General features: G+C 38.6%; 1 protein-coding gene across 2 annotated transcripts in view; it reads right to left on the reverse strand.

Annotated features, from left to right (window-relative positions):
• The window catches only part of ATP10B (ATPase phospholipid transporting 10B (putative)), a 443089-nt gene that overhangs the window by 112589 nt on the left and 305170 nt on the right, over positions 1–25330 (reverse strand). Inside the window, exons 3-4 of one of the 2 annotated variants that reach the window (XM_053567374.1) lie at positions 7114–7408; positions 5527–5721 (exon numbers count right to left, since the gene is read on the reverse strand). In XM_053567374.1, the coding sequence (XP_053423349.1) occupies positions 5527–5721; positions 7114–7388 (470 nt within the window). In that variant the 5' untranslated portion in view covers positions 7389–7408. Of the gene's footprint in view, positions 1–4259; positions 4828–5526; positions 5722–7113; positions 7409–25330 lie in introns of those variants that run through there. The other variant, XM_053567375.1, reaches the window with a different exon arrangement.

The raw sequence follows: 25330 nt of genomic DNA on the forward strand, positions 1-25330 counted from the left end.
ACACACCAACTCCCAAATTACCATTTGCTGAGCAGATGAATAAGTGAGTGACCAGCTGCTGAAACTCTGGAAGGCTTTTGTTTTACTACAATATGAGGACAAAAACTGCCCTGGATTCCCTTGGATCCCATTCCTTCCTCCATATTGCGAGTTTTCTGAATAAAAATAAAAATTTACTAAGCTGGACGGAAAAATACAAGTCTCTTGCTTGGTATGGTTTCTGGATTTATTAAACTGAGCCCTGGGAGAAACTAAACTAATACAATTCTGAAGCTAATCTCTCCTCAAAGTCATTCCATAAATCTGATTAATGGGTCACCTTTAGACCACAAGCACAGTTGCTGTATTAAAAGAAAATGCTCTAACAGGATGGTAATTCTGTTAACAAGGCTTCTGCTGTTCGCAAAATGACATTTTTCTCGCAATGTAAACAAGTTGAGGCAGAATGATGCATGGGATTAAGTCATGAGCAAAATTCTTAGGGCTGTTAGTACTCAATTGCACAAAAGTGAAAAATAAGGAATACTGGTTTCTCAAATATGTAAATTTGAGGTGAAATGGATAAAATACATAGAGCCAGTGAATGAGATATGAGCTTTTGTGTTGCTTCTTAGAACAAAAATATTGTCCTCTCAGATCTTGTATTCTTTGCCTGACATCCATCATGTGTCACTGATATTTGTTGAGAGGATATGCCCTTTAGCACCCATCAGTTAAGATGATAGCAGCAGTTCTCTAGCATTTCTTAACTTCCTATGCTGGGCTCTTTTATAGAATCAATCCATCTCAGAGTTGGAAGAACTGTAGGGGCATATATTATAAAATGTCCCCAACTGTGTATATGCCTGTTGATATATGAAAAGCAATTTACAAAAAGTCAAAGCTCAAAAATATTTCAAAATGATAGTGTCAAAGACATGGAGGTGACCTCTCCAACATCTGTTCCCCTTCTTTTGGAAATTATCTCCTTTTTCCATTGGGTTTTACATCTTCTGGGAATGGCCCCTATGCCTTCAGGGGAGCTGACTTTTTTCTGTTCTCTGTGATTAGGGATTGTAACTCAGGTATAATCTAATTAGCACAATCCCATCTCTTACCCCTAGAGATTGGTTAAGGAAGGGCCATGTGACCAACTGGGAGCCATTTAGATGTGAGGATCTAAGGAGTAAGCTTTCCTAATCTTCCACAAGGACTACCAGAAATAACTTTCTTTTCTCCTTTGTGAATTAGCACATGGTAGATATGAGGGCTGGAGCTGCTGCAGCTACCTCAATGCCATGAGGGAAATCTGCATAAGAGTTAAGATGACAGAGGGGAGCTAAATTTAAAAGAATGGCTGATGGCTGGATCTAAAATGCTGATTGAACCATGCTGATCACCCGCTTACTTTAGGACATGTGTAGTGACTTAAGTCCCTTTGTTATTTAAACCTGTTTGAGTGGAAGTTTCTACCACTTGCAGCAGAGGCCATCTCAATTAGTACAACTGAGTTAAGCAAAACTGAATAAGCTACTTACTTAGGGCTTCCCTAGAATCCTTAATGTATTAATGTGCACATTTACAGGGCTGTTCTTTTGTAGTGCATCTCAAAGTGCAAGACCTAGTGTGACGCCCAAGTTTTACAAAAGTGGAAACAGAGATCCAGAGATTGATGTGCCTTTCCTAAGATATTAATAGGTAGTTGTGTATCTGGGACTAGAGCCTCTGGCTTCCAGGCTTGCATCCTCACTTCAAGGTTACACTCTTTTTCTGCCCAAAATAGTTCTAATATTGAGGACAAACTTCAAAGTAACTTTCTTTTGCAGAGATATTAGATATTAAAGTAAAGTTTGCAAATTAGTGGGCTCATAAGCAAAATAGAGCAAAATACTTTACAGTAAAATAAAGTAAGTCTGAAGTATTTGAAAAAATTACATCAGTTGCCAACTGACTTAAAATCAGGTTATTTCAAATAAAAATATTAATTTTTAGCTGCCCTAATAAAATTCAGATAATCTGGTGACACTTGGCCTATATTTCTCCATGGTAACAACCAGCAGATTGACCAGCTGTGCCTCCTTGGATGAATGCATGGCCTCCCCAGTTTGCCACAGGCCCCACCATTCTCTACTAGTCCTAATAGGGATGCCAAGTGTCATTTGTCACTTGTAAGTACATGAGTAATAGTGCTTTAAAAAAATTCAGTTTTTTTTATTTATTTACCTATCTGGTCCCTGTAGCCAATTACTTTTCTACATTTGAAAAAGTAAAATTTCCCAAACTTAGGTATTATAAAAATATTTCAAGTACCAGTAAGTTGGGAGCAACACCGAGTTAGTCCAAGATAAATAGACTTTGTTACTGGATGTTTTTCCTTAGTCCTTTATGATCCATGAGTTGAGAGGTCTGGCACACACCTTTTGGCCTTGGGCATCTTTATCCAGAGACCATTTGTTTATCACTGTTATTCTACTGAATACACTTTGGGAAATACTGTCATGAAAATTCTTTACCTCCCTTCCTTCCAGTGAGCTGGTAGACTGGTTTCTCTTTGTTGAGATTGTTATCACCTTGGTTTACTTCTGTTTCTTGGAAGCTAATCTGGAAACAGAACAATAGCCTGGCTTTGGTCCAGCCAGCTCCCAGCACAGGTGAGTCTGTGGTCTGATACACACTGAGATTATTCCCAAGAACAGGCTCATTATCTAAGATGTTCTGGCAGAGTGGGGAGAAAAAGGACTCGTTTCATTTCAGCCCACATGTGAATTCCTCCCCAAGGAACCAGCTTCCAGCTCCTTACTTTCTATCTTCTATGGAAAAAACAACAAAGGAGAAAGGTGGAAAACAAAAAGTGACGGTGCCAAAAGAACAACAATGCTTTCTTAAAAGTCTCTTCTTCAAAGAAAGTTATCATACCCCAGCAGTCATTTCTTCCTCTCTTTATAATTTTCTTACTTAAAGATGAAGAATGGCTAAATCTCAATTCCAGTGCCCAACATGCTCTAATTCCAGACAATTACATATAGCTAAAAAAAAAAAAAAAATCATTCAGACTAATTTTTCTAGATGTACAATTGTGGTCTTCAGGAAAAGAGGCCAGAAGCTCATTTGCTGCTTGAGAGACAAGCATGATGTCTCTTGCTGGAGTTCCTTAGAGACAGTTAAATGGTCATATTAGATATTCCTTGGAGGCTTCCCCTGGCTGCAGCTTTCCAAGAGGAGTTTGGCTCATAAACCCTTTCAGCTGCCAGCTCCAACTTAGTTACCTTTCATTCCTCCTGGAAAGAGAACTATTCCTTAGAAGTCAGCAGTCCCCAAAAGCAAATCCCTTTTTATTCTAGTAAGGACCAGAGCCACTGGTCCAGTTTGATCATTTACTCAGCTGAACCTTTGTAGAACAATTACATTAAATAAGGTGACAAGACAGGTGGTATGCATTCTTTCTTTTGGTTGGGACAACATCACGGAGAACCCTCAAGGACAGATTTAATAATAAAGAAATGATGAATTTTAAATTCTAAAAAGAAAGCAATTGCAGATTACATTTATAGAGCATTTATTATATGTCAGGTGTAGTGCTAGACATTTTCGAAGAATTACCCTGTGCAATTTCATGACCATCTCAGGAACTGTACTGATTTTAATAATGACAAAACGAGACTGAGAAATTCAAAATGCTTTCCTGAAGTCACACAGTTAGGAAGAGCTGGAAACCACATGCAACCCCGGCACCATGCCTCCTGTACCAGTTCTAACAAACACTCCACTGCTCCCCTTAAAGGCAGAGATGCCTCTTCTCTCCCAGCATTCCCAAACATGCTCAAATGTGCCTACCCTGTTTTCCTGAAAATAAGACATCCTCCGAAAATAAGACCTACTTACAGGAAAGATAAGACGTCCCCTGAAAATAAGACCTAGTGCATCTTTGGGAGCATACCTTAAAATAAGACACTATTATTTTTGGGGAAACAAGGTAGCTACACTGGGCTAGGAAGGGATGAGAATTGAAGTAAAATTCTTAAATGCTGGACAGAGTTGAAATAGCAAAGAACCATATAATAAAGACCTTCTAAGTTTAAAAGACTGCCTCAATCCTTTTTTTCTGTTTGTTTGTTTTTGAATTTTGACAATAATCCTCACAGTAAAGAATTGAACAACTTCTCTGAGAGAAATAAAGACACCTCCCTACTCCATTCCTTCTGTGAACAGTGGCTGCAGTGGCAGCAGCCACAGGAAGAGCAGAGTTGGCCAGAGAGGCTGCCCTGGGAGGTCCGCCTTACCTGCTGTAGGAGAGGCACTCCTGGTTATTGATGACTTTATCTGATTTGTACCTCCGGAGGTCTTCCCATGCATCCTTGATGGCAGTGACTGCCAGGATGACACAGATAGGTATCATGCTCACCACAGGCTGGAAAGCATTGACCACAGGGACAAAATTCAGAATCACGATGCCCACGAAGTAGAGATTGGCAAACCGGTGGAGCTGCTCAAAGATGTTCTTAGGGACGAAGGACAGCACAGTGTACTTGCTGGTCTTAATTTGATTCCCACGATGATGTCTGTTGGGGTTCTCTTTTCGGGGGTATCCTTCAAAGGGCAGGTTGGAGACCACCACTCGTTTCTTGTCTTCTTTCTTTTTCCTCCGTTTCCTCCCTTCCTTTCTCATCTTGTCTCAATTCTGTCTCTTCAATTCTCATAATTTAATTCTCATCTTTTCCTCATGTTCTCTGCTGAAAATATTTCTCTCTTCTTTCAGAAAGAAACTTAAAATGAAAAGCCTACAAACACCAGCATACAAACACCAGGGGAAAAATAAGACAAGGAAGGAGCTTACAGAGAATAGACGTGTATCCACAGGCCACTTCCTTCTACTTGTTTGAGACTCCACCTGTTGGAATGTAGACGTCACCCACAGGTATCTTCCTTTTCCACCCCTGCAGCTAGGAACAGGTGAACCAACTCTGGGTCCTAAAGCCTACCTGGTTGAGTTCTAAAAGCAAGGATTGTTTTCAACCAAGAAACTCAGATGCTTTAAAAAGTGGCATACTTTTCTGGGGGTGGGGGGGGAGATACACTGCTTGACACCTTTCAAAGAGTTTCTCCTGAACTTAGTCTCCTAAGATGATCTAGACAACCTAGAATTTAATTCTTGAGTTTTTCAACCCACCTTTAATCATGTAACCTTCTTGTGCTTAATAATACCTGTGTTTACACAAATTAAAACAAGGTTTTTCAACCTCAGCATATTGACATTTTCAACTGGATAATAATTCTTTACAGGGAGGCTGTGTTGTGCATTGTAGGATACCTAACAGTGCCCAGCTTCTACCCACTAGATGCCAGTAGCATTCTTTCCTCCCAGCATGACAACCCCCAAATCCTCAGATATTACCAAATGCCCACTACGGTCAAAATTGCCCCTAGTTGAGAATCACTGAATTAAATGAATTTAAGGAAATATAAGAAAAGCGACCAATCCTTTAACCATGCTGGTTAGTTTGCATAACCTTTTTGCATGAGAGAAGATGGAGAGGTGATTTCCCTTACCTTTCATATATTCGAATGTTGGAGCAGTTTATTGCTTTATCAAAGCGATGTCTCTTTAAGTCCTCTATGCCGTCTTTGACCATGATGATGAACAGGACAATGGCCAGTGGTAACATGGTGATTTCCCTGTGGAAGACTTCCATGGATGGTATCCAGTTCAGAATCACCAGGAATAGGAAATAGAGGTTAGCCCATCTGGAAGAAGCAAGCATGGTGTGTGTAAAATCCATGGAGAAGAAAAATGCACTCTGTTTATACCCTGTCATTGGCTCTTATCAAGTAAAAGGACATTCTTCTTTCAATGTCACCTCAAACATTACGGAAAGTACTTCAAAGCCAAAGTATTCTGTATTTAAACTCTGTTCGTATTGTTTATTAGTTGTATGAACTTGCTAAGCATATTTCCTATTGTGTAAAATGGAGATTATACTACCTACTACTTTAAAAGATCTTATAAATATTATACAGTACAATATTTGCTAGGTGCATAATAGAGGGTTCTGAAGAGTATTAGTTGCTCAAAAAATAGTAGCTTGTAAAAATAATTACAATATTTAGGATAATGTATAAGCACATATTTTGACTTTTAATTAAAAATGATCTCGTAGATGATCTCCAAAGAGGAGTTTATATTTTTAATTATTATTTTTTTGAGACAGAGTCTCACTATGTTGCCCTGGGTAGAGTGCTGTGGTGTCACAGCTCATAGCAACCTCAAGCTCTTGGGCTTAAGCCATTCTCAGGTGTATGTGGCTGGCGCCTTAGCCGCCGAGCCTTTCTTTTCTTTCTTTTTCTTTTTTTTTTGAGACAGAGTCTCACTATGTCACCCTTGGTGGAGTGCCGTGGTGTCAGAACTCACAGTAACCTTAAACTCTTGGGCTTAAATGATTCTCTTGCCTCAGCCTCCCAAGTAGCTGGGACTATAGGCGCCCACCACAATGCCTGGCTATTTTTTGGTTGTAGTTGTCATTGTTGTTTGGCAGCCCCAGGCTGGATTTGAACCTGCCAGCTCTGGTGTATGTGGCTGTCGCCCTAGCCGCTGAGCTACAGGTGCTGAGCATTTGTTTTCTCCTGTCATACTGCCTTTGCTCATGCAGGTCTATCTGCAAAAACATTTTCTGGCTCCTTTCTCTGACTTCTCTCTAGCCATTTTCACCTCAGTTGAGGCATACTCTTCTCTCAAAAGAGAGATTTCTCTATTGTTCCTTAACACCTTACACCTCTCTTTGGAAGTATCTGTTCTAGTTATAGCTTTATGTCCATTTATATCACAAAAAAAGAATGTCCATCTCTTTCGCTAGATAATGCACTCAATAAGGACAGCATCTCTGTCCCTCTCTCTTTTTCTCATGTATTCCTAGCACCCAACATGGCCTGAGACAGAGTAGAACCTAAAAATATAGTATTTTTGGAACAAATGAATGAATGAAAAAAGCTTCTTAAGGTACATCCATTTGGATATTAAAAGAAATGTGGTACTTTTTAAGGTACATGTATTTGGATATTAAAGGGAAAAATGGCTCTCAGTTCACTTAAATGGCAAATACTTGATTAAAATGTGTCATGTTTGAACAGGTGTGTTTGTACCTGTGAAACTGCTCAAAGAGATTCTGGGGCAGGAAGGTGAAGAGGGTATATTTGGTAGTGCAGATTCTATTGCTGGGGTAGCTCCTGGAGATCTTTTCCCAGTCCTGGTGGAAGGTGCTGTTGTTGGGGAACACGACCCGTTGCTGGGTGGAGTTGTAGCTCTGCCTCGCCTTCTTTGCAGAGAGCAGTGGTGTAACTTCTGATGGAGCCTGGGGAGACCCTTCTCTGACCCGCCACTGCCATCGGGGCCAAGAGGAGTCCACTGAGAGGGCCATTCCTGGCAGCAGGCTAAAGTCTGAAAACAGATACACGAAGTTGCAATGTTCAGCAGAAACGTGTGGCGTGCCAACCAGCCTGTCCACTAGCTTGCCATCCATGCATGGTAGACACTGGGATATGGTGTGAGGAAAGTAGGCTCAATCCCTGTAATCTGTATATTGTATGGAGAGAGAAATCTATCAAATAATCATGTAAATCTGTAGTCCCCTGCTAGGCTATGGACTGGCACAGTCCAATGGCCTGTTAAGAATGGGGCTGCACAACAGGAGGTGAACAGTGAGTGAGCAAGTCATGCTTCATCTGTATTTATAGTTGCTTCCCATTCCTCAGATCCTCACCTGAGCTCTGCCTCCTGTCAGATCAGTGGTGGCATTAGATTCTTATAGGAGGGTAAACTCTACTGTGAACTGTGCATGTGAGGGTTCTAGTTGAACATTCCTTATGAGAACCCAGTGCCCACTACCCCTGAATTTTCCATGAGACTTGTCCCTAGTGCCAAAAAGATCTGGGAACACTGATTTAAAAATCTGTACAACTAACACTGTGGTAAGTGCCATGGAAGCATTTAAGTGGGGTGGGAGGTGTTGGTGGCCTAGTTGGGGCTGTCAGAGTATCACTAAAGTATGGCCTCGTTGACTGTGACCCTGGAGATCAAAATTCTACTTCTGGCACATTCCTAATGCTGAATTGTCTCTTCACCTTGCTGATCTTCAGGTTTTTTTTTTTTTTTTTTACATGTAATGAGGAAAACTATTCTTACTATACTTTTTTCACAAGATTTTTGTGATGAACAATTTGGAAAGTACATAAAAATACGTTAGGATATTTCTTAAAACAAAGGGGAAGACATCTATTCTTTAGGGTTTTGTTGGCTGTAAAATTTTCTGCTACTGATGACATTTTTGAAGGATGCTTCAGGGGTCAGAAACTCAAGTGAGAGTGATTACATGCACTAGAGGAAGAGGTCCTTTCCTAGGAAATCTGGGCAGGAGGGAACTGAACTGTTTTACTGTCATCAGCCGGCTCTTTCTGATCTGATTGGCTGGGTTTAGGAATAGGGGATCACTTCCTTTCTCTCTACTCCATTCAATAGCTTCTGAAACTAAGCACTTGGTCAAGCAGATGCTCTCCCTATATGGCAAAGGAATGCTGTTTATCTAGGCTATTCCAGTTTCTGCATGCCTGAAAACCTACAAAGAAACTCGCAACATTCTTTTAGGCCAAATTTTCCTTAAAGATCAGTCGGCTATTATTCAAAGGTATACTTTGTAAAATTAGAAGTTGTGTATAATGAGCCTTCTCACTTAGTAGTCTCTTAGGATGATTTTGTTAATCTTACAATGTATTGTTAATTATTAATCTCATAGTGAATAACTCAGCCCATCATTATAAATATGATCACTTTGGAAAAAGAATTTTATTTCTATTTTAAATGATAACATTTTACCTTCCTGATGCCCATATGAGCTGACCCTCATTATAATTCTCCTCATGGCTTTAATCAATCCAAATCCACAAACCTTAAGGCTGTGGAAAGCTCTTCAGCGCCTAAGCAAGCCCTTGCAGCAAGCATGAAAAAATAAATACAATTATGATGCCTATCATAACATGACTAAAAGCAATATTATGACATTTAGGAAACCAGAAATAATATTCCATATCTTCTTTTTCATTATGAAAAAATTGCTGCCTTCGTGGATTCTTTTTTTTTTAATGCACAGGAAAAAGAAATGAAATAATAATTGCCAATAGAGTTGAGAGTGTGAAAGAGAAATCTTGACTTAGTTAATGTCATACATATCAGATTTCTCTGGCTTTGGGGTGGGAAGATCTTCTTAAATGAAGAAATTGGATTGATACGTGGGATGTAGGTGGGGTCCTTTAAAAGACCATCTATTGTAATTATCATCTTTTTTTTTTTAAACAATGTAAAATGAATTTCATTAAAAATAATTTTTAAAATTAATCTTTAAGGGGAATTCTGGGAAGATGGCCAACTGGTAGCAACCCTTGGCAGAGGCTCCTGAGCAGAGGAAGAAAAACTGGATGGACTCGGACTCTATGAAGCCAAGACTGGGAGCTGAGCCAAGAAAGAAGTTCAGAAAGCTGTAACTCCAAGGAAGAGCATTCAAGAAAAGAAATTACAGGTACAAAGCCTATTGACCAGACAATGGGAGACTCCTCCCCCAAGCAGGGGGCCTGCTGCAAGTTATCTGTGAACAAACAGGGAAGAAAAGACCTGTCATTTTACCTCACTGGAGAGAGCTGCTAAACTCCAGGTCTCTTTCTCCAGGGAGGTCCCACTTATGAACCTAGACACCACCCCCTCAAGGTATAAAATTGAACAGATATTTTCCCCCACAAGTCTAAACTCCCAGTCCAGGCATGGCAGTCTGAAGTTCTGCCCCCTGCAGAGCACAGAGTGTTTGGTCTTGTCCTGAGAGAACTGGGTGTAGTGTGGACTGCCAACCATCAGGATGGAATCTGTGACTAACGGGGAAGAAAGAGGTTGTGGGAAGAAAGGGACACTTGGCAGGAGGAGGAGCCATCCCCTAGTTATGACTATGCCTGGCCACTGGTAATGTTGATCCTCCGTTCGGACTGTGTCTGGCGGGACAGGGTGCAGAACTCCTGGCTCTGACGGCACCCACAGCAGAAGAGTGGTTGTCCCATGTGGTCTGAATTTGGCAGACTGGGCTGGTTTCCAGCCCCTGCTGGGCCTGCAAGCAGAGGCTTGATTGATGTGAACTGCAACCTGAGAGCAAGGGCTTTCAGAAAAAGTTAGTTGGTCCCCTGATTCCAGAAGAACCTTTGAGCAGTGGCTTACTGGGTGTGAACCAAGACCTGAGGGCTAGGGCGTGGTCCACTATCTCTAGCGGGGCTAGGGAGCAGAGGCTTACCAAGTGAGGACTGAGACCTGTGGGAGGAGTGCTGTGCCCTGACTCTAACAGAGCCTGCCAACAGAGGCTTATCAGGCAGTGGACTGAGATTGGCAGGCGGGGGTGTGGTCCCCTAACTGTAACTGGTCTGGCAAGCAGAGGCTAGCTGAGTGTGGGGGAGACTGGACAGTGGGGCCTAGTGCTCTGACTCCAACAATGCCTGTGAACAGAGGCTTGCCAGGTAGTGTACTGAGATTGGCAGGTGGGGGTGTGGTCCCCTGACTGCAACTGGTCTGGCAAGCAGAGGCTAGCTGGATGTGGACTGAGACCGGTGGGTGGGGGTGTAGCTCCTGGCTCCAGCTGGGCCTGTGAACAGAGAAGCAAACAATAGTGTGGACTGAGTCTGGCAGGTGGGAGTGTGGATTCCTGGCTCTAATTGTGCTGTTGGAGACCCTCTCTGTTGGGCAGAGTTTGCACTGCCTGAGACAATTTGGTTGGAACCCATGTCTGGGGCTGTCCACTCAGGGACATTCTGTGGTTGACCTTTCTGTAGCAGAAAAGAACTAAAGGGTGGGGGCTGGGTGCCACAGCTGTTCATATCTCTTCATAGTTGAGATTTAAACCCAATATTATGTTTTTTTTAGGCTAGGGTAGAGGTTGGTTGATATCAAAACAGAGCTACCTTGTATTATCTCACCAAGTAGGTCCTCAGAATCTCTGGCTAAAACTCAGAAAGGGGCCTTTATAAGGTTGTAGGAGATAAGCCACAATTACAAAGCCTTGAGTTTTGGTAAGGGGCTATCTCTACTACCTGGAAACCCCAATTCAATCTTACCCTACCAGTTCTAATAACCAAACAGTGGAAAATAAACATGGTGCAGACCCAACAGAAGAACTCTGGCTACATAAATAACCAGAGTAGATCAACCCCCTCAGGAAATGACAAAAAAGATATAATTGAAGATGCCATGTATAGACAAATGGCAGCAATGCCAGAAATCAAATTCAGAATATGGATGGCAAATAAGAAAAATAGAATGGAAGAAAAGACAGAAACTGAATTCCAAAGAGTAGTTCTAAAGTCTTCTCAAGAAATCAATAAATTCAAAACCCAAGTCACCAAAGATATGGACATAATGAGAAAAGAGATAGCAGAGCTCAAGGAAACAAAAAAGTTAGTTGAGGAGCTCCAAAATACAGTAGAATCCCTCAGTAATAGAGTTGACTAGGCAGAAGAAAGGATCTCTGAAATTGAACACAAAGCTTTCAAATGTTCCCAAATACTCAAAGAGGCAGCCAAATGGAGAGCAGAAACTGATCATTCAATGAGAAAGTTGTGGAATCACTCCAAAAGATCAAATGTTTGTCTTATAGGAATTCCCGACAGAGAAGAGGATGGCCCTAAAGGTACAGATGCTGTGCTCCAAGAGATTTTGGAGGAGAATTTCCCAGGCATTGCAAGAGATACCAAATTTCAGACAGCAGACAGTTTCAGAACCCCAGCAAGACTCAATCAAAATAAAGCATCTCCTAGACACACTGTGATTAAGTTAAGATGAAGAAGAAAATTCTGCAGGCATCCAAACATAAGAAAAGCATCACCTATAAAGGGAGAAATATCAGAATGTCTGTAGATCTCTCAGCTGAAACATTTCAAGCCAGAAAAAGATGGTCATTGACCTTTAGTCTCTTAAAACAAAACAACTTCCAGTCCAAGATCCTGTATCTAGCTAAACTGAGTTTCATTTGTAATGGAGAAATCAAATACTTTAATGACATAAACATGTTGAAGAAATTTGCCATAACTAAAGCAGCTCTCCTGGATAGTCTTAGACCCATCCTCCACAATGACAAGTGCAATGCTCTACCTCCACAGTAAACTCACCCAGAAAATTTTGAACAAAACCCAATTTCAACAGTGGTGAAAGGACTAAAATTGTCCACTTGATATCTGAAAATCATGACACCCAAAACACAACCAGGCTTATCAATTCTCTCAATTAATGTGAATGGTTTAAATGTCCTCTAAAGAGGCACAGGCTGGCTGACTGGATACATAAACTCAGACCAGATATCTGCTGTATAAAAGAATCTCACCTTACCTTAAAGGATAAAAATATACTCAGGGTGAAGGGATGGACTTGTATAATACAGGGAAATGGAAACCAGAAAAAGCAGGGGTTGCAATTTTAGTAGCAGATATAATTGGCTTTAAACCAACAAAGATAAAGAAAGATAAGGAAAGTCACTACATATTTGTCAAGGGAAACACCCAACATGAAGAGATCTCGATAATTAACATTTATGCATCCTACCAGAATGCTACTCAATTGATAAAGCAGACCCTAATGGATATGAACAACTTGATATCTTCCTGCACTATAATAGTTGGAGATTTTAACACCCCTTTGACAGTTTTGGATAGATCCTCCAAGAAGAAACTAAACAAAGAAATATCAGACTTAAACCTGACCCTAGAACAAATTGGCCTTACAGACCTCTACAGAACATTTCATCCAATAAAACTGAACATAAATTCTTCTCATCAGCCCACAGGTCATGCTCCAAAATAGATCATATCCTAGGACACAGGTATAACCTCAGCAAATTTAAAAATGTAGAAATTATTTCTTGTATCTTCTCAGAACACCATGGAATAAAAGTTAAACTAAACAGCTACAGGAATCTTCAGACCCAAACAGTCATGGAAGTGAAATAATCTTAGGCTGAATGATAGCTGGGTCAAAGCAAGATTAGGAAGGAAATTACCAAATTTTTGGAACAAAATGATAATGAAGACACAAATTATCAAAACCTGTGGGATACTGCAAAGGCAATCCTAAGAGGGAAATTTATAGCATTGGAAGGCATCATCAAGAATGAGGAAAGACTGGAAGCCAACAACTTAATGGATCATCTCAAGCAACTGGAAAAGGAAGAACATTGCAACCCCAAACCCAGCAGAAGAAAAGAAATAACCAAAATTAGGGCAAAGTTAAATGAAATTAAAAACAAAAGAATCATTCAGAAGATGAATAACACAAAAAGTTGGTTCTTTGGAAAGATTAACAAAATTGGTATACCTTTGGCCAACCTAATCAGAAATAGAAAAGTAAAATCTCTAATATCGTCTATCTGAAATGATAAAGGAGAAATAAAAACAGATACTTCAGAAGTTGAAAAAATACTCAATGATGACTACAAAAATCTCTATTCCCAGAAATATGAAAATCTAAAGGAAATGGACCAATACCTGGAAGCACGCCACCTTCCTAGACTCAATCAGAAAGAATTAGAAATCTCAAATAGACCTATATCAACCACTGAAATAGCATCAACAATACGAAATATCCCAGAAAAGAAAAGTCCAGGATGGCATCACATCCGAATTCTATTAAACCTTTCAAGAGGAACTAGTAACTTATATTATACAACTTATATTATACAATATGTTTTCCAAAGCATAAAAAAAGGAGGAGTACTTCCCAACACATTCTATGAAGCAAATATCACCCTGATACCCAAACCAGGAAAGGATCCAACAAAGAAAGAAAATTATAGACCAATATCACTGATGAATATTGATGCAAAAATATTCAATAAGATCTTAGTAAACAGAATTCAACAACACATCAAAAATACTATACACCATGATCAAGTTGGTTTCATTCCAGGGTTACAGTGTTGGTTCAACATATGCAAATCTATAAATGTAATACATCACGTTAATAAAATAAAAAACAAAGACCATATGATTCTCTCAATTGATGCAGAAAAAGTCTTTGATAATCTCTAGCATTCTTTCATGATCAGAATTCTTAAGAAAATAGGCATAGAAGGGACATTTCTTAAACTAATAGTGACCATCTACAGCAAACCCACAGCCAATATCATATTGAATGGTGTAAAATTGAAAACATTTCCACTCAGATCAGGAATGAGGCAAGGATGCTCACTGTATCCACTGCTATTCAACATAGTAATGGAAGTCTTAGCCATTGCAATCAGACAAGAGAAGGTGATCAAGGGTATCCAAATAGGATCAGAGGAGATCAAACTCTCACTCTTTGCTGTTGATATGATTCTCTACCTGGAAAATCCCAGGGATTCAACTTGAAAACTCGTAGAAGTAATCAAGGAATCAAGCAGCATCTCAGGATACAAAATCAATACTTACAAGTCAGTAGCTTTTATATATGCCAACAATAGTCAAGCTGAAAAAACAATCAAGGACTCTATTCTTTTTACAATAGTGCCAAGAAGATGAAATATCTGGGAATTTACTTATCAAAGGACATGAAAGATCTCTATAAAGAGAACTATGAAACTCTGAGACAAGAAATAGCTGGTGATGTCAACACATGGAAAAACATACCATGCTCGTGGCTGGGAAGAATCAACATTGTTAAAATGTCCATACTACCCAAAGCAATCTACAGATTTAATGCAATCCCTATTAAAGCACCATTGTCATACTTTAAAGAACTTGAAAAAAAAAGTACTTCGTTTTATATGGGATCAGAAAAAAACCTCAAATAGCAAATACATTACTCAGAAATAAGAATAAATTAGGAGGTACTACCTTACCAGACTTAGGCCTATACTATAAATCTATAGTGATCAAAACAGCTTGGTTGTGGCACAAAAACAGACTGGTAGATTTATGGAACAGAATAGAGAACCAAGAGGTGAACCCAGCTACTTATTACCATTTGATCTTTGACAAGCCTATCAAAAATATTCAGTGGGGGAAAGACTCGCTCCCTATTTAACAAATGGTACTGGGTGAACTGGCTGGTGACCTGTAGAAGACTGAAACTGAACCTCCACCTTTCACCATTAACAAAAATTGATTTGCACTGGATAAAAGATTTAAACTTAAGACATGAAATATATAAATACTAGAAGAGAGTGCAGGGAAAACATTTGAAGAAATCAGCCTGGGAGAATATTTTGTGAGGAGGACCTCCTGGGCAATTGAAGCAACACCAAAAATACAATACTGGGATCTGATCAAACTAAAAATCTTTTGCACAGCCAAGAGCACAGTAAGTAAAGAAAACAGACAACTGGGTGGCGCCTGTGGCTCAAAGGAGTAGGGCGCCGGACCCATACGCCGGAGGTGGCAGGTTCAAACCCAGCCCACGGCCAAAACCTGCAAAAAAAAAAAAAAAAAGAAAACAGACAACCTTCAGAATGGGAGAGGATTTTTGCAGATTATGCTTCTGACAAAGGTCTGATAACTAGAATCCACAGAGAACTCAAACTAATCAGTAAGAAAAGAATGAATAACCCCATTTCTATGTGGGCAAGAGACTTGAACAGAAACTTCTCTGATGAAGACAGGTGCATGGGCTACAAACACATGAAAAAATGCTTATCATCCTTAATCATCAGAGAAATGCAAATCAAAATCACTTTGAGATATCATCTAACTCCAGTAACATTAGCCCACATCACAAAATCTCAAAACTACAGATGTTGGCCTGGATGTGGAGAGAAGGAAACACTTCTTCAGTGCTGGTGGGAATGCAAGCTTATATGACCTTTTTGGAAAGAAGTTTGGAGAACACTCAAGGGACTAAAAGTACACCTACTGTTCAATCCTGCAATTCCTCTATTAGGTTTATACCCAGATGATCAAGAATCATTTTACAACAAAGACATTTGCACCAGAATGTTTATTTCAGTCCAATTCATAATAGCCAAGACATGGAAACAGCCCAAGTGCCCATTAACCAATAAATGGATTAACAAATTGTGGTATATGTACATCATGGAATACTATGAAGCCATAAAAAAGATGGTGACTTCACATCTTTTATGTTTACCTGGGTGGAGCTGGAACATATTCTTCTTAGTAAAGTATCTCAAGAATGGGAAAAAAAGTATCCAATGTACTCAATACTACTATGAAATCAATATATAACCACCTCCACACTCATACAAATGGCAAAACATAACTGTAGTACAGAAAGTAGAAGGGAAGAGGAAAGAGAGGGAAGGGGAGGGGAGCTATGGAAGGAAGGAGGGTATTTGGGGGGACCTTACCTAATGTGCATGATGCAATGGTACATTTCAAAACTATTAAGAAAAGAGTATAATTGTGATGGATGTGTTACTTAGTTCAATGTAAACATTTCACATTGTATATTGAACCCCATAAATGCATCAATGTACAAAGTTATGATTTAATAAAAAATAATTTAAAAAATTAAACTTTTAATTTAGTTTAAATTTAATTTTTAAAATTAAAAATAAAGCAGATGTAACATGTATGCCAAATTAGTGTATGAAACTTTCATGAGAAACTATATATTTCACATTTTTCAAAATATCCTCCCCCAATATTATTAATTACGATGATTAAAAAGAATCATAGAGATCAAAGCAAGTATCACTAATGTTGGGATAAGTTGATAGCTTCTGTTTCCTGATGTGATGTCCTGAGAACACAAATCACTTCTGCAGTAGAAACATTAAAAAAACCTCAAATTGAGGGCTATTCTGCAAAATAAGTAGCCAGTGTTTTTCAAAAATAAAAGGTCAAAGAAAAGCAGAGGAATGTTTATGATTACAGAAAGCTGAAAAGATATGACACCTAAAAGTAACATGTTGAGTCCTAGGTTGAGTCCTGGACTAGGGGGAAATAAAGTAGGTATAAAAATATTATTGGGCAATGGGCAAAATTTGAATATGAGCTATAGATTAGCTCATATGACATTAGCTTCATAATGTCAAATTTGCTGATTTTGATGATTATATGGTGGTCATAAACAAAAAACTTCCTTTTCTTAGGAAAGCCATCAAGTATTTAGTGGTGAAGGGCAAAGTGTATCAATGATTCAGAAAAGAAAATGTTTATTATTCTCCATGTACACACGAGCGGCAGAGTCAGGGAAATCTTCCTGGAAAAAGGAACATTTATTTAAACAGTTATCTGAAGAAACTTAGAAGAGTAACTAGGTAGAGAGGTGGCAAAGGGTGTTCCAGGTGGAGGAACAGAAACAGAAAGTACCAACTCAGGGAAAAAGACTGGCAAAAGTTTGGCCTGGAGAGACAGACCAGGTCAGACAGCCTGTTGAGGCTGCTGTGCTGAAAGCAAGGAGGGGACCTGAAGAGTTGTAGGCAGGGAAGTGACACACTCTGAGTGTGGATTTCAAACATTATTTTGGCCAGTGCACTTAGGAGGGACTGGAGGGATGCAGACCAGGGGCCAGATGCAGCTCTTTAACCCTGTGCCCTTTCCTACAGATAAAGTATTTCTTCCCAACAGTGGAACAGGAAACAAAGGGGGATTATGTAATCCTTTATCTGAGGTGTGGTTTATTACTGGTTTCAGAAATTCTAGGGCAGGGTTTAAAGCAACTTCCCAAGTTCCTTTCAGTTGTAAAGTTTCTCTTCTAGTTATCAAAATGGCCCTCCCTACTAAAAATAAACTTGATGGTCTAGTTTTTCCTATCGCCCTCAGATAGCCTCTGGCTTGAAGTGGTAATGCTCTCAAGCACCAACCTTATTTATTTTCCTCTGGGCAGAATGTCTTCGAGGTGGTAGGGGACAATTCTAAACAGTAGATCGAAAGCCTAACATACCCTGTCAACTATAGTTTCCTGAAGAGTCTTGTTTCCCTCTTCTAAACTTTTTCTTCATCCTGCTTGGTCCATATTTTCAATTAACTCCAGTTCCTTTCTTTTTCATACAGTTCTTTCTTTTTAATAAACTGAAATAAACCCCATCTTTACCAAATTCCATTTTTACAGTTAGGAGGTCAAACAACCAGTTGTTCATTGAATCAACAAATACTTATTGAATCCTTGTTTTTATCAGGTGAGTCAAATGTACATGTATATCCCCCTCTACCTGAGCTTTCATTAGTGCAGCTAAGAGATTTTTAAACACACAGGCCTAGAAAGAAATATATATTCACCAACCGGCATAAATCCCACTGTCAAAAGACATATTAAAACAGATTTAGTTTAAAGATTTCGATTGATTTTATTTGATATTTTGGAATTGGGAACTATGTTCAATAAAATAGAGTAAGTATTCCAATAAGGCAAGAACGAGAGAACAGAAACAATGAATAAAAAGTGGATGCATCATTTCTAAGATAGTTTACTGGTAAGACCAGAAGAGAGAAATGACAATAGAAAAATAACTGATGGTTAGTATCAAATTACTTCAGGTTAGTTTTTGTTGTAAGGATTAAAGGCAAAGGGAACTTTATCAAGGTGATTGAAACTGAGTTTGGGAAACTTCGCTATTATCCCTCTCTCCTGATTTCTTGGGAGGTCAGATAACAGGTTAGTTTCATCTTGCTGAGGGGGAACTGCAGTTTGAGTGATTCCATTTTTATTTTTGGTCAAAATAATGGTCCCAAATAATGGCCTCTTATAATTTTTATTTAACATCACAAAGGAGCACAGGGTAGAGTGAGGTCATATTACAGAGAAATGTGACCTTGTTCTTGAAGAGGTGTGGTTGGAGCTGAGATCAAGAAATGACCCTGGGGTGTCTGGGAGGCATCCTTTGTGTGGTGCCTACGAGGATTCTGGGAAGAAGCAGCCACGTTTGCAACTCCTGTGGCCAGAGCAAACCTGTTGACTTTGGCTTTTAATGAACCTTAGGAATTTTTTTATTATTATGATTAAATCATAGCTGTATACGTTAATGCAATCATGGGGCACCACACACTGGTTTTATATACCATTTGACATATTTTTATCACACTGGTTAACATAGCCTTCCTGGTATTTTCTTAGTTATTGTGTTAAGACATTTATATTCTACATTTAGTAAGTTTCACATGTACCCTTGTAAGATGCACCATAGGTGCCATCCCACTAATCACCCTCCCTCTACCCATCCAAAACTTATCCTCTACCCTGAGGATAAAATGTGTAAATCTAAAAATTATTTTTTTTTCTATTAGTCACTTAGTTAACAAGCAAGAACCTCGTGGGAAGAAATGGTGTGGACATAGAAGGTCTTCATGTTGATTAGCCATATCACCTTCCCCCAAATGTAGTCATCTTTATATCACCTTCCCAGTTTTTTCCACATCCAAATAGCCTTTCTTTAAGTACATGCACTCTGTTTTACTTCAAGTCAACTCACTTCTCAAGAGCTCAAATGTTAACTTTGCCATTATGCTAATGTATTGATATCCAAAATGAAGGGGTTTGACAGTCTTGCTATTTTTTTCCCAATGGACAATAACAAGATTCCTTATTAAAATAAAAACTGGTTGCCCATTGCAACAACACTGCTCTACATCTCTACTTGCTGTTCTGAGAACCAGATTTAGAAAGATCACCACTCGCCCACAGTGCATTGGTCATTTCTATTATTGGAGGCTTATATCCCAATGCAAGACAGGCTGACAACATAATTTGCAAATCTCCCTCCCCCCATCAAGAGGGTCAAAACAAAAGAACCAGGTTTTTTTTTTATCTACCCTTAATTCAATACATTCCATAAAAGCATTGAAACATTTCAGCCAATCAGATTCCTATCCATTTTTTAAGGCTTCTGGTAAATAAATCAAGGAGGATTTGCAATGAAACAGTTTCATTACCAATTTCTTACTCATTTTGTTTTTCTACTTATTTTGACTGCACTTGCTTGAGAAAATCGCCATCACCTTTATGTAGTCTTTCACTAATTTTACCCAAACCCATTTATAAATGAAGAAACAAACACCAGAGGAATAGGATGATTTCACGGTAGAACTTATAATGTCTTTCTACTTTCTTTAAAAAAAAATTTGTTATTTATTTATTTTTTTATTGTTAAATCATAGCTGTGTACATTTGTGCAATCAAGGGGTACAATGTGCTGGTTTCATATACAATCTGAAATATTCTCATCAAACTGTTCAACGTAGCCATCATGGCATTTTCTTAGTTATTGTATGTAGACAATGTATTCTGCATTTAGTAGGTTTTGCCTGTACCCATTCTAAGATGCACCGTAGGTGTGGCCCCACCTCCCTTGGCCCTTTCCCCATATTCTTGTGCTATAGTTGGGTTATAGCCTTCATATAAAAGCTATAAATTAGCTTCATAGTGGGGCTGAGTACATAGGATACTTTTTCTTCCATTCTTGAGATACTTTGCTAAGAAGAATATGTTCCAGCTCCATCCATGTAAGCATGAAAGAGGTAAAGTCTCCATCTTTCTTTAAGGCTACTTAATATTCCATGGTATACATGAACTACAATTTGCTAGTCCATTCATGGGTCGATGGGCACGTGGGCATCTTCCATGACTTAGCAATTAGGAATTGGGCTGCAATAAACATTCTGGTACAGATGTCTTTGTTATATTGTCATTTTTGGTCTTCTGGATACATACCTAGTAAAGGAATTATAGGATTAAATGGCAGGTATATTTTTAGATCTCTAAGTATTCTCCGAACATCCTTCCAAAAGGAACATATTAGTGTGCATTCCCACCAGTAGTGTAGAAGTGTGCCCTTTTCTCCACATCCATGCTAACATCTCTGGTTTTGGAATTTTGTTATGTGGGCTACTCTTACTGGGGTTAGGTGATATCTCAAACTAGTTTTCATTTGCATTTCTCTGATGATTAAGGATGATGAGCTTTTTTCATGTGTCTGTAGATCGTGCATCTGTCTTCTTTAGAGAAGTTTCTCTTCAAGTCCTTTGCCCACCCTGAGATGGGATCACTTGTTCTTTTCTTGCTAATAAATTTGAGTTCTCTGTGGATTCTGGTTATTAAACCTTTATTGGAGTTACAACCTGCAAATATTTTCTCCCATTCTGAGGGCTGTCTGCTTGCTTTACTTACTATGTTCTTGGCTGTGCAGAAGCTTTTTAGTTTGATCAGGTCCCAGTAATGTATTTTTGATACTGCTTCAATTGCCGGGGGAGTCCTCCTCATAAAATATTCACCCAGGCCGATTCCTTCAAGAGTTTTCCCTGCACTTTCTTCAAGTATTTTTATAGTTTCATGTCTTAAGTTTAAATCTTTTATCCAGTGAGAGTCTATCTTAGTTAATGGTGAAAGGGGTGGGTCCAGTTTCAGTCTTTTACTGATCTCCAGCCAGTTTAGCCAGCACCATTTGTAAATAGGGAATCTTTTCCCCATTGAATGTTTTTAATTGGTTTGTCAAAGATCAAATAACAGTAAGTAGCTGGATTCATCTCTTGGTTCTCTACTCTGTTCCAGACATGTACGTCTCTGTTTTTGTGCCAGTACCATGCTGTTTTGATCATTATGGATTTATAGTATAGTCTGAGGTCTGGATGTTGATTCCTCCTGCTTTGTTTTTATTTCTGAGTAATGTCTTGGCTATTCCAGGTTTTGTTGGATTCCATATAAAATGAAGTATTATTTTTTCAATATCTATAAAGTATGACAGTGGAGCTTTAATAGGAATTGCATTAAAGTTATATATTGATTTGGGCAGTATGGACATTTTAACAATGTTGATTCTTCCCAGCCATGAGCATGGTATGTTTTTTCCATCTGTTAATATCTTCGGCTATTTCTTTTCTTAGAGTTTCATAGTTCTCTTTGTAGAGATCTTTCATGTCCTTTGTTAGATAAACTCCCAAATATTTCATCTTCTTTGGCACTACTGTGAAAGGAATAGAGTCCTTGACTATTTATTCGGATTGGCTATTGTTGGTATATATAAAGGCTACAGATTTATGGGTGTTGATTTTGTAGCCTGAGACATTGCTATATTCCTTGATCACTTCTAAAAGTTTTGTAGTAGAATCCCTAGTGTTTTCCAAATATACAATCATGTCATCTGTGAAGAGTGAAAGCTTGTTCTCTTCTTACCCTATGTGTATACCCTTGCTCGCCTTTTCTTCCCTAATTGCAATGGCTAAAACTTCCATTACAATATTACAGAGTAATGGAGACAATGGGCAACCTTGTCTGTTTCCTGATCTAAGTGGAAATGATTTCAATTTAACTCCCTTCAGTACGATATTGGCTGTGGGTTTGCTGTAGATGGCCTCTATTAGTTTAAGAAATTTCCCTTCTATACCAATTTTCTTAAGTATTCTGATCATGAAGGGATGCTGGATATTATCAAAAGCTTTTTCTGCATCAATTGAGAGAACCATATGGTCTTTATTTTTTAGTTTGTTTATGTGCTGAATTGCATTTATACATTTACGTATATTGAACCAGCCTTGAGAGCCTGGGATAAATCCCACTTGGTCATGTTGTATAATTTTTTTGATGTGTTGTTGGATTCTGTTTGTTGGGATCTTATTGAGTATTTTAGCATCAATATTCATTAGTGATATTGGTCTATAATTTTCTTTTCTTGTTGGGTCTTTCCCTGGTTTTGGGACAAGGTGATGTTTGCTTCATAGAATGTGTTGGGTAGTATTCCTTCTTTTTCTATACCTTGGAAGAGGTTTAGTAATATAGGTACTAATTCTATTTAAAGGTTTGGTAGAATTGTGACATAAAGCCATCTAGTCCTGGGCTTTTCTTTTTAGGGAGATTTTGTATAGTTGATGCTATTTGAGAACTCATATAGGCCTGTTCAACATTTCCACTTCGTTCTGGCTTAGTCTTGGTAGGTGGCGTACTTCCAAGTATTGCACGATTTGTTTCAGATTTTCATATTTTTGAAAGTAAAGTTTCTTTTAATATTCGTTAAGGATTTTTTGAATTTCTGAGGGGTCTGTTATTTCATTTTTACCATTTCTGATTAATGAAATTAGAGATTTTACTCTTTTTTTCCTGGTTAGGTTGGCCAAAGGTTTATCTATTTTATTGACCTTTTCAAAAAACCAACTTTTGGACATATCGATCTGTTGTATAATTCTTTCGTTTTCAATTTCATTTAATTCTGCTCTGATTTTGGTTATTTCTTTTCTTCTGCTGGGTTTGGGGTTGGAGTTTTCTTTCTTCTCCAGTTGCTTGAGATGTCCCATTAAGTTATTGCTTGAGATGTCCCATTAAGTTATTAACTTCCTTTCTTCTCAATTTTTCAAGGAAGTCTTGCAGTGGTATAATTTCCTTCTTAGGACTGCCTTTGCAGTATCCCAGAGGTTATGGTAATTCGTGTCTTCATTGTTGTTTTTTTCCAAAAATTTGGTGAGTTCCTTCTTAATCTCATCTATAACCCATCTGTCCTTCAGCATAAGGTTGTTTAGCTTCCATGTTTTTGTATGGGTATGCAGGTTCCTGTTGTTATTGAGTTCAACTTTTATTCCATGATGGTCTGAGATGATGCAAGGAATAATTTCTATTTATTAAAATTTGCTGAGGTTAGATTTGTGGCCTACGATGTGGTCAATTTTGAAGTATGTTCCGTGGGCTGATGAGAATAATGTGTATTCAGTTCTGTTGGGATGAAATGTTGTGTAGATGTCTGTTAATTGCAGATATTGAATGGTTAAGTTTAAACCTACAATTTCTTTGCTTAGCTTCTTTTTGGAGGATCTATCCAGCACTGCTAAATGGGTGTTAAAATGTCCAACTACTATGGAACTGGAGGAAATCAAGTTGCTCATATCTGTTAGAATTTCTCTTATAATTTGAGGTGTGTTCTGGTTGGGTGCATAAATGTTAATAATTAAAATCTCATCATATTGAGTATTACCTTTAACAAATATGAAGTATCCATCCTTATCCTTCCTTATTTCAGTTGGTTTAAACTTATTGCATCTGCAAATAGGATTGCAGCACCTGCTTTTTTCTGCCTTCCATTTGCCTGGAGTATAGATGACCATCCCTTCATCTTGAGTCTATATTTGTCTTTTAATGTAAGATGAGAATCTTGTATGCAGCAGATATCTGTCTTGAATTTTTGTATCCAGTCAACCAACCTGTGCCTCTTTAGAGGACAATTTAAACCATTCACATTAATTCAGAATATTGATAAGCCTTTCGAGAGTCCGGTGGACATTTTTAATTCTTTTGTGACTGTGGAAGTTGGTCAAAATTTTCTGGGTGGTTTTACTCTGGGTGGAGGATTATACTGGTCTTTATGGAGGATAGGTCTGAGAATATCCTGGAGAGCTGGTTTAGTTGTGGCAAATTTCTTCAACATGTGAATGTCATCGAAGTATTTAATTTCTCTGTCATAAGTGAAACTTAGTTTAGCTGGGTACAGGATCGTGGGTTTAAAGTTATTTTGTTTTTGGAGATTTAAAGTCGATGACCATTCTCTTATAGCTTGAACGGTTTCAGCAGAGAGATGTGCAGTTATTCTAATATTCTTGCCCTTGTAGGTGATGGTTTTCTTTCGTCTGGATGCTTTCAGAATTTTCTCCTTCATATTAACTTTAGTGAAATTCATTATGATGTGTCTGGGAGATGTCTTATTCGTGTTGAGTTGTGGTGGAGTTGTGAAACTGTCTGATATCTGAATTTCAGAATCTTTTGGCATGTCTGGAAAGTTCTCATTCATCATCTCCTGGAGAAGAGACTCTGTGCCTTGTGAAGCCACTTCACTTTTAGGGATCCCTATAAGACGAATATTGATTTTCTTCGAATTATCCCAGTTCTCTCTGATGGAGTCATCTGTTTTTGCCCTCCATTTCTCTTCCTCTCTGTGAGTTTGAGAGCATTCAAAAGTTTCGTGTTCAATGTCAGAAATCCTTTCTTCTGCTTGCTCCATTCTGTTACTGAGCAATTCTACGGTGTTTCTCAGATCTTTGGGGGCTGCAACTTCTTGTCTCAATGTATCAAAATCTTTGGTAATTTGGTCTTTGAATTCGTTGAATTCTTGAGACATCTTTTGGGTTACTGCTTGGAATTCTAATTTGATCTTATTTGCTATCCAGATTCTGAATTCGATTTCTGACATCTCAGCTATTTGTTTGTGCATGGGATCTTGTACTGTGTCTGCCCCATTGATCCTTGGGGGAGTTGATCTACCCTGATTATTCATATTGCCAGAGTATTTCCTTTGATTTCCTCTCATGTTTGTTTTTCACCATTTTCTCTGGCCATCCTCATAGTTGGGGTGGTGTCTCTCTGAGATTAGACCCGGGGTGATCACTCCATTGTTGCTGGATCTTTGTAGGGAGTGACCCTGTGCTGGATCTTTGTAGGGAG

This window comes from Nycticebus coucang, chromosome 17, assembly GCF_027406575.1.
Source record: "Nycticebus coucang isolate mNycCou1 chromosome 17, mNycCou1.pri, whole genome shotgun sequence".
NCBI lineage: Eukaryota > Metazoa > Chordata > Mammalia > Primates > Lorisidae > Nycticebus > Nycticebus coucang.